A 12,544-nucleotide genomic window follows, 5' to 3' on the forward strand; every position below is an offset into this window, starting at 1 on the left:
TGGCTTCCAATTACCCAACAAATCCAGTTCAAATTGCTAACATTGACCTTCAAAGCCATCCATAATCGGTATCCTCCATATATCTCAGAGCTAAAGTCCCAATATCTTCCCACCCATAATCTCCGGTCATTCCAAGACCTCCTTCCCTCCTACATACTTCTACTTTCCTCACCCAATCAAATGCAAGACTTCTCCCGTGTATTCCTCATCCTTTGAAATTCTGTGCTGCAAAATGTCCGATTCCACCACATTCGGGACTTTCAGACAGAACTTGAATGCCCCATCTCTTCAAAAAAACTTACAGCCTGTAATGACCCTGATGCCACCTCACCACCAGCAGAGCTTTTGCAATGCCGAGCCTACTATCTCCTCCCCATAATCCTGTAGAAAGTAAGCCCACAAGGCAGAGCCCTCTCCTCATGTACCAGTCTGTCATTGTTAGTTTGTTCATTATAATTTTATTTGTATTTTTTATGTATCCCATCCTCACATGTACAGCACCATGGAATTAATGGTACTTCAAAAATAAATAATAATAATGTGTTTCTTGTTAACCCTCCATTATGTTTCTCATAGAAGCTGACAGGGGATGCCCAACCACTAAAGACCAAGAGACCAAATCCATGTCCCTATATTCCTCCATCAATGAAAGGTGAGTTACCCATGAAATATTAACCATATCAATGCCACTTACATATGTTTACCATAGAACGCCACTTTTTAAATCTAAGCCGATTAATTTCTTAACAAATCTTCCTAGCAACTGGAGCTTTGTCTTGGCGATACAAAGCTTCAAATCCCCTGCATAAACATAGAGGAGTAATAGAAAAAAATACTAAGGCGAGGCTTGCTGCAAACTGTTATTAAAGAACCTCCAGGATAAAAAAAAACTGCTGGAAATTCTTTAAAATAAGCATTACCTAAGTAATTGCCAGTGCCACTCTGGTGGACCAAACTGGTCCTGCAGCAATTACTTTAAGTTATTTGCTTTAAAAATCCTAATATATACAATCATCAACATTACAATTGCAACACCAAGAAGGAAAAGTAATACATTTATGGATATGACAGTATCGATAGACAAGTTAATAATATGCAAATTATGTAAAAATTAAAAATAATTTTCAAAACATCTCAATTTATTCAAGTATGAGCTTCACACACAGAAATAGCAGTGCTTACAAATCTTAGCTGCTATCAATGAGGTTATTAATGGTTTCTTTGAGGAATGTTTTGCCACTCTGAATGCACTTAGGCACACAAATCATCAAGATCTGCTGCTGGCTGCTCTCTTTGCAATTTCCGGAAATTTTGTAGGCCATGTAGCACATTTTGGCTATGCAGGCTGCTCACAGTAACACCAGCAACATGTGATCTGGTGTTGTCGTGTTGAAAAATGGTTTCAGGGACACTTAGTAGAACTGACCGCACCACTGGTTCCACAACCAGATCAATGGAATGCCAAGCTATTAGCGTACCTAGAATGAAGCCTAGCGGAGTCCAGCTACTCTACATTATGCAATTCCTCAAGGCGTTGCTTATGTAGTCTTCAGACTAATATCTGGCTATTCTTGCATCCAAGACAAAAGTGTGGCTCATTGCTGAAGAGGACAGACCTCCATTCCTGCTTCCATTACCGTCTTGCTCTGCTCCATGATAGACTTTGAGTGTAGTTTTATAAGGTCAAGGAAACACCAATAGCTAATGTCTGGCTTATAGCCCAATGCCAAGTAAACAACTTTTGATGTTTTTGCAGACACTGTTAGATGCCTTAGATTTAGTATTTTGACATCCAGTTTAATTTGCAGTACAGAATGGATCAGTCATAGAATTGGTGGTACGGCCATTCCTCTGATGTTCCAGGATACGTTTTTTAACAGAACAATGCCAAGCCCCATTTTGCTTGTGTTACTATGAGCAGTTTGCATAGACTAAAGTTGTATCCTTGATCAGAAGCGTCTCTGGACTTGTATCCCATCGAGCCCATCTGGGACATCAGTGGTTGTCAATTACAAAAGTAGCTGCCAGCAGCAGATCTTGATGATTTGAGTTCCCAAGTGCATGCAGTGTGGCAGAACATTATCAGCAACCATTAATAAACCTCATTGATAGCAGCTAAAGCATGTAATTGTGGGATACCCAGGTGATGTGCTCATACTCAATACTAAATAAATCACCATGTTTGAAAATTTTGTCTCCATTTTTTCATCATTTGCATATCATTAACATGTCTATCGATCATGTGATATCCATAATTCCACAACTTTTCTTTCTTATCTTTGCAATTTCAAGGTTGAGGAGTGTGGTAAGCAACTCCAGGCAGCCAGGATTTGCAAAGACTTTAAACTCTGTATCCCTGTCATGGTCACGCGCGACTGGACACAGCGCCTCCAGCAGGATGGATTTAGATGACACGCGTGACACTGGATACACCGCCTCCAGTTGGGCGAATTTAAATAATAAAACGTGCAGCTGGATACGCCGCCTCCAACAGGCGAATTTTGGAATTACACGTAAGTCTGGAAACTCCACCTCCAGTAAGGCGAATTTAAACAATAAAGGGGAAACCTGGGTAACAATAACAATGGTGGCCCTGCGATAGGGAAACAGGGAAATGGAGACCTCCTGCACTCCCCTGAGTCAGTGTCTCTACACTCCTAACGTTCCCTAGGCCGGTTCCACACCGGGCGCCGCTTAGGATACCTTTAAACCCTAGCTCGCCCTCCACCTAACCCTTTCTAGTGAAATGGCCGGTGCGGAAACTAATCCCACCACTGCGCTAAACACACATAAGGAAAAGAGACAAAACAGGGGAACACCACTTAGCTTTGCTCTGTTGCTTACGCTCCCAGCAACAGAGCCCACCACCTGTGTGGATATTTTCCTCCGACCGTATCCAACACCATAGTGCAGCCTTGGAGCAAACAGAGTCCACCACCTGCGTGCAGCTGTCCAGAAAACAGAGTCCAGCTCTCCCGCACAAGAGTCCAGCATGTTGAGTCCAGCTTTCCAACAACCGAATCCAGCATCATGAGTGCAGCTCTACACCATAGCTGCCACTCCACCAAGCCATGCAAGAACTCCTTGCTGACACCATAGCTGCAACTCCACCAAACCATGCCAGCCCTCCTCGCAGACACCATAGCTGCTTCTCCAGGACTCTCACTGAGCTGCCCGGGACTCTCCTTCAGCTCCATCCTTCACCCAGGATTGCATGTAACTGAGGACTAGAGTTGAGCGACTTTTGGTTTTTTAGGGTCCAAAAGTCGGGTCGAGCAAGATTGGCCGATTATAGGGAAAAGTCGGGGTCGTCCCGAAACACGAAACCCAATGTAAGTCAATGGGGAATATAAGTCGGCAGTGAGAGGAGGACAGGAAACACACCTACAGTGCTAATTTGAATGCCAAAAGCATCAATTCTTCTTACTTAAGCTTGTCAACCTTAATTAACTTCATAATACAAGTTACGCACTGAAAAATGGGGGTTATTTGGCTAAAGTTGTGGGGGGGTAGGGCTGGCTCCAGGTTTTCATGTGCCCTGGGCGAAAGAGCGCCCCTTTAACACATACCACAACTCATCATGCTCCGATACGCCAGAGAAATAGCGGTATAGTACAATGAAAAATACTTCACTTTTTACATCTCATGACGAGGCCCATCTATTTCTCCATACAGAATCATTGGTCCCATATAATGTTTGAAACAGTATATGATGAGCTCCACATAATGCTACAGTATATGTTGGTCCCCATGGATGAAGCTCTACTGTCTTATGGGCCCAAATAATGCTCCAAACATAATGGGCCCCATTTCTAATGCTCTAGTGTATAATGGGCCCTGTAAATGCTGCTCCAGTGTCTGATGTCCACCTTTGGAATGTTCCAGTGTATGGTGGGCCCCATCTATCATTCTCCAGAGTATAGTGCTCCCCAAAAATTGCTGTCCCAACATTGAAAACAATCAAATAAGTCTCCTCGCTAGGGAATCCCTGTACTAGTCTGGACTCCTCGTCGTCCCCATCTTCCATCTCACTGCACAGTATTTCAACCTTGCAAGTGCTGTGATCCTGAGCAAGCAGGGAGGGTCCACTCGTTGGCGACGGCACTGGCACAGGGCCCCTGATAGTACGGTGGTGTGTCTGATGGCGGGTGGGCCAAACCTGCACTTTCATCTGCAGCTTCCTCTTTGTCACCGTGTAAGATGGAACTGTATATGGGAAGGGTAACCTGAGTTTCATCAGGGTCAGATTCAGGCCGTGTAGCGTGCGAGGGGAATGTAGTGGTCTGGGTCAATGTACCAGCAGATTCATCGAGCAGTGGCTGGGCATCAGTGCACTTGTGTCGCCCCCAGGAGTACGGTCGCCACAGTGGCATTACCTTCCTCCTAGAGAGTGTGATGTCATGCTTGGGAGCAACGATGGATCTCTCTAGCTGGTTAACTGATTGGGCAGCGTTATTCCCACGAGTCATGACCCTCCAAACAGCGTTCATGAAAGCAAAGTGTTTGTTTTACGTGGGCAGTATGGTTGCAAAGCTGAACCTTAAAGGAATGTCCAGAAGGGCACCACCAGGAGTGGAGCCTACGGTTAAATTCGACTCCACCTGGGAAACCTCAACCATGCCAGCTACAGAACAGATGCACACATTGCAAGCTTAATTCCGTTAACGAACGAGACTCCGTCATGCCCCGCGGTCCGAGTCCGGCTTACTAGAGGGACACGTGAGGCTCTGGCACATGAGATTGGCCAATAACTGGTGTGTCATGCCCTTACATGTCCGTGGCTGCATGTGCGCTACACTGAAAAGGCCAGCGTTTGTCGCTTACAGGTGCAGATAACCCGCTGAACAACGTTAGTGATGGGGATCACTGATTACAATTATTACCCGCGAACGATGATTTCCCAGTAAGTGCAGGTCAACCGCAGTTCCGGAATTAGGCCTAACCGTCATTCCTGAAAAAATGAAAAACTTACGTGTGCAAACCACAGGTGCTGTAGCTTGCTTAACAGCTCGCCAGCCGTTCTCACGCCCAGTATGGATTACACGTGATTGCACAAAGGTGAGAAAGGGTACCGTATCCCCGGATAACATGTATGGATAGCGTACACATTCAAAAGATATGTCTATACATCAGGAGTCAGGCTCAGACTGTGTTAGGCCCAGTATGGCTTGCACGTGATTGCACAAAGGTGAGAAAGGGTACCGTATCCCCGGATAACATGTATGGATAGCGTACACATTCAAAAGATATGTCTATACATCAGGAGGCAGGCTCAGACGGTGTTAGGCCCAGTATGGCTTGCACGTGATTGCACAAAGGTGAGAAAGGGTACCGTATCCCCGGATAACATGTATGGATAGCGTACACATTCAAAAGATATGTCTATACATCAGGAGGCAGGCTCAGACGGTGTCAGGCCCAGTATGGATTGCACGTGATTGCACAAAGGTGAGAAAGGGTACCGTATCCCCGGATAACATGTATGGATAGCGTACACATTCAAAAGATATGTCTATACATCAGGAGGCAGGCTCAGACGGTGTCAGGCCCAGTATGGATTGCACGTGATTGCACAAAGGTGAGAAAGGGTACCGTATCCCCGGATAACATGTATGGATAGCGTACACATTCAAAATATATGTCTATACATCAGGAGGCAGGCTCAGACGGTGTCAGGCACAGTATGGATTTGACGGCCCAGACTACACAGCGGAGGAGCAGGGAGAGGTAAAGATTGCAAATGCTGGGGCCCTGCCCAAGCAAGGGGGGCCCACTCGTGGGCGTCAGTACTGGCACTGGGCCCCTCATAGTACGGCGGTGTGTCTGACGGCGGGTGTGCACCACCACCGTCAGAGACACTTGATTGCACTATGAGGGACCCTGTGCCAGTGCCCGCGCCCAAGAGTCGGCCTACCCACCTGTCCAGGGCAACGGCACTCGCACGGTGTCGTGCGCTAGGTGGTGACCCCGGCCATGGGGGGGGAGGCAGCACAGTTAGGGAGTTTTAGAAAGTGGCATATGTTGATGTTGGACATTCAGCTGATGCAAAAGGCGAAATAGGTCAAGTCCCAGGAAGAGGTGGACCAAAGCAAGCCATTTTTCTGTCACCCTATGTGTCATCAGGGGAAGGTGGGACAAAATCCTTGGAAACCCATGCATGGTTCATTTTAATGAAGGTTAGATCATCCACATTTTGGGTTGACAGACGGGTCCTTTTTTCTGTCAGGATTGATCCAGCTGCACTGAAGACTCTTTCCGATAGCACACTTGCAGCTGGGCAAGCGAGCTCCTGTAAGGCATATTGTGCCAATTCAGGCCAGGTGTCCAGTTTAGCGGCCCAATAGTCAAAGGGGAATGACCTGTGTGGGAGAACATCGATATGGGAGGAAAAGTAGTTTGTAACCATAGTTGACAACTGCTGTCTCCTGTCACTTTCCATCGATGCTGTATTACCAATTGTGTGAGCGGTACTTGAAAAATCAGTCCACAACATTGTCATGAAACCCCTGTCTCCAACGCCACTTCTGCGGTGTGCACCATGAACACCTCTGCCAAGCTGCCCCTGGCCCGTACGGCTCGTGTGAGAACCATCACCGCTGCTGTGTGCTGGGAATGCCTCAAGCAACCGATTTACCAGAGTTGCTTGTTTATTAGCCAATATTAGGTCAAGGTTCTCGTGTGGCATGATGTTTTGTAATTTGCCTTTATAGCGTGGATCCAGGATGCTGGCCAACCAGTAGTCGTCATCGTTCATCATTTTGGCAATGCGGGGGTCCCTTTTTAGGATCCGCAAGGCATAATCTGACATGTGGGCCAATGTTCCCGGTGTCAATGATGCACTGCGAGTGCTGGTTGGAGGAGCACTTTCTGGCAAATCCACATCCCTCCAGTCACGCACAAACCCTGTACCAGACCTTGCCACGCCAACATTTTCACTTGCCCCACGAGATGCATCCTCCTCCCCTAAGTAATCATCCCCATCATCATCCTCCTCCTCTTCTTCCTCCAACTCGTCCAGGAGAGGTCCCTGAGCAGACAATGGATGAATGTCATCAAGGATTCCCTCCACCTCTTCCTCCTCGTCAACATTGGCTGCAGACGCCTGCTCCTTAAGGTTCGTCAAAGTTTGCATGAGCAGACGCATAAGTGGGATGCTCATGCTTAGGATGGCGTCGTCTGCGCTTACCAGCCGTGTGCATTCCTCAAAACACTGAAGGACTTTACAGAGGTCTTTCAGCTTCGACCACTGCACACCTGTCAACTCCATGTCTGCTCTCAAAGTGCCTGGCCGTGTATCCTCCCACAAATGCATTATGGCCTGCCTCTGCTCGCACAGCCGCTCCACCATGTGCAGGGTGGAGTTCCACCTTGTTGCAATGTCGATAATGAGGCGGTGGTTGGGAAGGTGGAGCAATCGCTGCAGCTTCTGCATACGAGCGGAGTGTACAGGCGACCGGCGGATGTGCGCGCACAGTCTTCGCACCTTATGGAGCAGGGCTGTTAACTCCGGATAATTTTTGAGGAAGCACTGCACCACCAGGTTCAAGGTGTGAGCCAAGCAAGGTATGTGGCTGAGTTTTGAAAGGGCTATGGCTGCCACAAAATTACGGCCGTTATCACTAACTACCTTGCCTGCCTCAAGATGTACACTGCCCAGCCATGACTCAGTTTGTCGCTTCAAGTACTCAGCCAGCACCTCGGCGGTGTGTCTGTCGCCCAAACACATCATCTGCAACACAGCCTGCTGACGCTTTCCACTAGCTGCTCGATAGGGGGACACCTTGTGTGCAACAGTGGCAGCTGCAGATGGAGTGCTCGTACACCTGCGCTCTGTGGACGAGCTTTCGCTTCTGGAGGAGGAGGAGGGGGGTCGAACGCCTACAGCCAACTGTTTCCTATACCGTGGGCTAGGCAGCACTGTCCCACCACCGCTGTCCCCTGTGGACCCTGCATCCACCACATTAACCCAGTGCGCAGTGATGGACACATAACGGCCCTGGCCATGCCGACTGGACCATGCATCAGTTGTGAGGTGCACCTTTCCGCTCACTGACTGCTTGAGTGCATGGACAATGCGGTCTTTCACATGATGGTGGAGGGCTGGGATGGCTTTGCGAGAGAAGAAGTGGCGACTGGGTAGGTCATAGCCTGGTACTGAATAGGCCATGAGTTCGCGGAAAGTTGCGCTTTCCACCAACCGCTAGGGCATCATCTCAAACGAGATTAGTTTGGCAATGTGGGCGTTCAAACCCAGTGTACGCGGATGAGAGACTGAGTACTTTCTTGACCTACTCATAGTGTCTGGGAGGGTGAGCTGGACTTGAGAGCTGCATATGGTGGAAGTAGCGGTGGACAGGGCGGACTGAGAGAGGGTTGATGATGGCGATGGAGTTGGTGTTCTTTCTGATGGCCTAGATTCAGTATTTCGTTGATATAACAGTGGGATTCCCTGACTGCTGTGGCCTTGCAACGACACCTCAACATTTGCTGCTGTGCTAACCGGTGGGCTTACAGTGGGGGGAAACAATGTAGCGTTGCTGACTACCTTCTTTGTGATCAGTTGCACATGTGGCACTTGAGGTTTGGTGTTGTGTCCACGCTTGCAAGTGCATGCTGGTTAAATGTCTAAGCATGCAACTGGTATTCAAATTTTTCAGATTTTTCCCTCGGCTAAAGGTCTTTGCGCACTTCTTACAGATAACCTTGGCCTGATCATGAGGATTTTGTTCAAAAAAGTGCCACACTGCACTCTTCCTACTTTGGCAGACATTTTGCGGCCTAGCACGCTGTGATGTTTTGACCCTCTGGACAAGCTGTCCAGCAACTCTTTTGATTTTTGGAACCTGTCTTTGGAGTGCTCCGGGCCTGCCAGATAACAGCTGTTGCGATGTCGATGTCTGCTGTGGATGCTCCTCATCTGAGCTATTGGAAGCAGCACCCTCTTCCCCCAATGGATGCCAATCTGGGTCAACAACTGGGTCATCCATCACCTCCTCTTCAATGTCATGTGCACCTTCCTCTGTGTCACCGTGTATGGTGGTATAGTGTGCGGGAAGGGGCACCTGAGTCTCATCAGGGTCAGAATCTGGCTCTGTACACTGCGAGGACAATGTAGTGCTCTGAGTGAATGTACCAGCAGAATCATCTATCAGCGGCTGTGCATCAGTGCACTCCATGTCAGATTCATCTTGGCCTGGGTAATTCACCATTTCACTTGATAATCCAGGCTTGGTATGTGAAAACAGCTCCATGGAGTAATCAGTAGTATGGCCTGCGTCATCCTTCAATCTTGGTTGGGGTGAAGGACACAAGGAAAGGTGTGGTTCATGAACATGAGCCTCCAATGACGACTCAGTGCTTTTACTTTTTACAACTTCAGAAGAGGAGGCGATAGAGCTGGAGGCTGAGTCAGCAATGTAAGACAAAACTTTTTCCTGATGCTCTGGCTTTAAAAGCGGTTTGCCAACTCCTAGAAAACTAAGCCTTCGAAGCCTTATGGAGCCAGACGATGACGCAGGCTCAACACCTCCTGCATTCGGTCCTATTTTGCTTTTGCCACTACCATCAGATCCACCACCAACACCATCATTACCAGCTGCCAACCCCCGCCCAATTCCACGGCCTCTTCCACCAGCCTTCCTCATTTTTGGTAGAAATGTAGACAAAATCCAACAAACTATATAGTAATGTAAAACAAGGTACAAGGTGTCTATAGGACAGGGGATATTTAGATTTTCTGCACACACTAGTGGACACTGGACACTTGGATTGTGTGAGGCCCACTGAATATCAGAGCGCTATGTCACAGGCTCGATGCAGCAGGTGTGAAAAAAGTGACTACAGGATAAGGGAGATTTTGAATTTCTGCAGACACTTGTGGACACTGGACACTTGGATTGTGTGAGGCCCACTGAATATCAGAGCGCTATGTCACAGGCTCGATGCAGCAGGTGTGAAAAAAGTGACTACAGGATAAGGGAGATTTTGAATTTCTGCAGACACTTGTGGACACTGGACACTTGGATTGTGTGAGGCCCACTGAATATCAGAGCGCTATGTCACAGGCTCGATGCAGCAGGTGTGAAAAAAGTGACTACAGGATAAGGGAGATTTTGAATTTCTGCAGACACTTGTGGACACTGGACACTTGGATTGTGTGAGGCCCACTGAATATCAGAGCGCTATGTAACAGGCTCGATGGCACAGGTATGAAAAATGTCACTAGAGGATAAGGGAGATTTTGAATTTCTGCAGACACTTGTGGACACTGGACACTTTTGGATTGTGTGAGGCCCACTGAATATCAGAGCGCTATGTCACAGGCTCGATGCAGCAGGTGTGAAAAAAGTGACTACAGGATAAGGGAGATTTTGAATTTCTGCAGACACTTGTGGACACTGGACGCTTGGATTGTGTGAGGCCCACTGAATATCAGAGCGCTATGTCACAGGCTCGATGGCACAGGTGTGAAAAAAGTGACTACAGGATAAGGGAGATTTTGAATTTCTGCAGACACTTGTGGACACTGGACACTTTTGGATTGTGTGAGGCCCACTGAATATCAGAGCGCTATGTCACAGGCAGAAATTGGCTAGTGTATCACAAACTACAAGATGTATGTAGAATTGGGCAGAATAGGAATCTCCCTAGAGTGTAGGTCTGTAAGAACGGAACAAGTCCTCCACTTATCCTTCCACAGTGACACACAGATAGCTTCACTGGGGCTGTGATAACAGCCGTTACACGGTACTGTGTGAGGAGTGTACACCGCTGTATGGTGTGAATAAATGCACGCTCAGTACCTCAGCAGGACAAAAAAAAAAATTGGGATTGCTTTTAAAAAAGCAGTTTGCAGAGCAGTGGGGAAACAGCAATGCAGCTGTCAGGAAGCCTTAGAAGGCAGCCTGACAACCAACACCGCTGATCCACCACAATATAGCCTCCCCTTGCACTGCACACACAGTGACTGGTGTGTTGTACAGGCAAAATCGCTAGCAGCAGAAGCAGTTTTTTTTTCTTCTTCCCTGCCTAACGCTCTCCCTACAGAATCAGCAACCTCTCCCTATGCTAAGATCGGCAGAAGTAAGATGGCGGTCGGTGTGCACGCCCTTTTATAACCCCTGTGACGCCCACCAAAGCAAGCCAATCACTTGCATGCCCTTCTGAAAGATGGTGGTGACCCCTGCCTATGTCATCACGTTGCCCACAGTGTCCGTGGATCCTGATTGGCTGAAAAAGAGCGCAAAACAAACTTTTGAAACGCGACTTTGGCGCGTAAGTCGCCGACCTCGTGGCCGACCTCATCCTAGGGTCGGGTTTCGTTTCATGAAACCCGACTTTGCCAAAAGTCGGCGACTTTTGAAATTTTTCGACCCGTTTCGCTCAACTCTACTGAGGACTAATCACCAACAGTGATTGACAGACCTGACACTCTCTTATAGAGCAGTCACACCTGTTACATAATTGCGTGCACAAACTAAAGTAACCAAGTGCAATGACGCTCACCACCACAGGGCGTCAAATTTAGAACAAAAGACACCACAGTGCAATAATCCTAATGGCCACCGGGGGCAAAAACCAAACCTTGGCTCACAGCCAAAGGAAAAAAAAGGTTACTATGTTCATTTATCTGACAGGACTAACATGGATCATGACAATCCCAAAAATGAAGAATAATCTCCTATAAAAGAAATATATTATGATCACATTATTGTGTTATATTATTATATATTACTTTTCAATGGTGACTTTGTTTTTATATATTTAGTATAATTGACATACCGTAATTACCTGATGCAGAAATGGCCAAACGAATGCCATTTTCCAGAGGTCAGAATTTTCTCAAGTCTGTTTGTTTCTCTGATACAAATGAAACAATTGTTGTAGATGTGATAGATACAAACAGTGAACACATTGCGATCCAAAAAAACACTAAACCAATGTGATTGGACAATAGCATGTAATGATGTAACTATGCTGCCAACAGCTTTGATTTCTCTGAACTTTATTTACCCAAAATATTTTAAGGATTAACCAATATATTACAGGCTATGAAAGTATACAACCATAACCCAAAAATACTGACCCACACAGCAAGTACCATTCACCACACACATTAGATAAAAGTTATCCGAATCCTCGGATTTGAGTGGGATCTTCCAACCATATAATGTGCATGGGGGCTTCTCAACTCTTGCCTGGAGGGAAGGGACTGGACTTTGACACCTGATCCATGGATATGAGACTACTGGCAGCACAAAAGCACAAGACTGAACCAAATATTCCTGCGTATGGAAGAGTTGGAAGAGATATATATCTGTTGCACCTTCAGGTGGACAACAACTATCTAATATGTATGGCCAGTATTACTTTGGGAGAGATCACAGCAACCAGTCATGATAACTTTATTGAGAGCCAAATTCCATCCCCCGTCCTCAGATCAGCCATATGTAACAACTCGGCTAATTGTGAAGGAGGGGATTTGGCTAATAGAGAGGATAGTAATCTGTCTGGACAACCCTATTCCACAGCACAGGGTACATTG

At 47.1% G+C, this 12,544-nt stretch overlaps 1 protein-coding gene across 1 annotated transcript in view; it reads left to right on the forward strand.

Annotated features, from left to right (window-relative positions):
* Positions 1-12,544, forward strand: part of PPP1R1B (protein phosphatase 1 regulatory inhibitor subunit 1B) — a 131,510-nt gene that overhangs the window by 89,119 nt on the left and 29,847 nt on the right. Inside the window, exon 4 of the mRNA XM_073572559.1 lies at positions 577-652. Within this exon, the coding sequence (XP_073428660.1) occupies positions 577-652 (76 nt within the window). The remainder of the gene's footprint in view (positions 1-576; positions 653-12,544) is intronic.

The sequence above is a fragment of the Dendrobates tinctorius genome, unplaced genomic scaffold (genome assembly GCF_039654945.1).
Source record: "Dendrobates tinctorius isolate UK_male_01 unplaced genomic scaffold, ASM3965494v1 ptg000032l, whole genome shotgun sequence".
Lineage (NCBI taxonomy): Eukaryota > Metazoa > Chordata > Amphibia > Anura > Dendrobatidae > Dendrobates > Dendrobates tinctorius.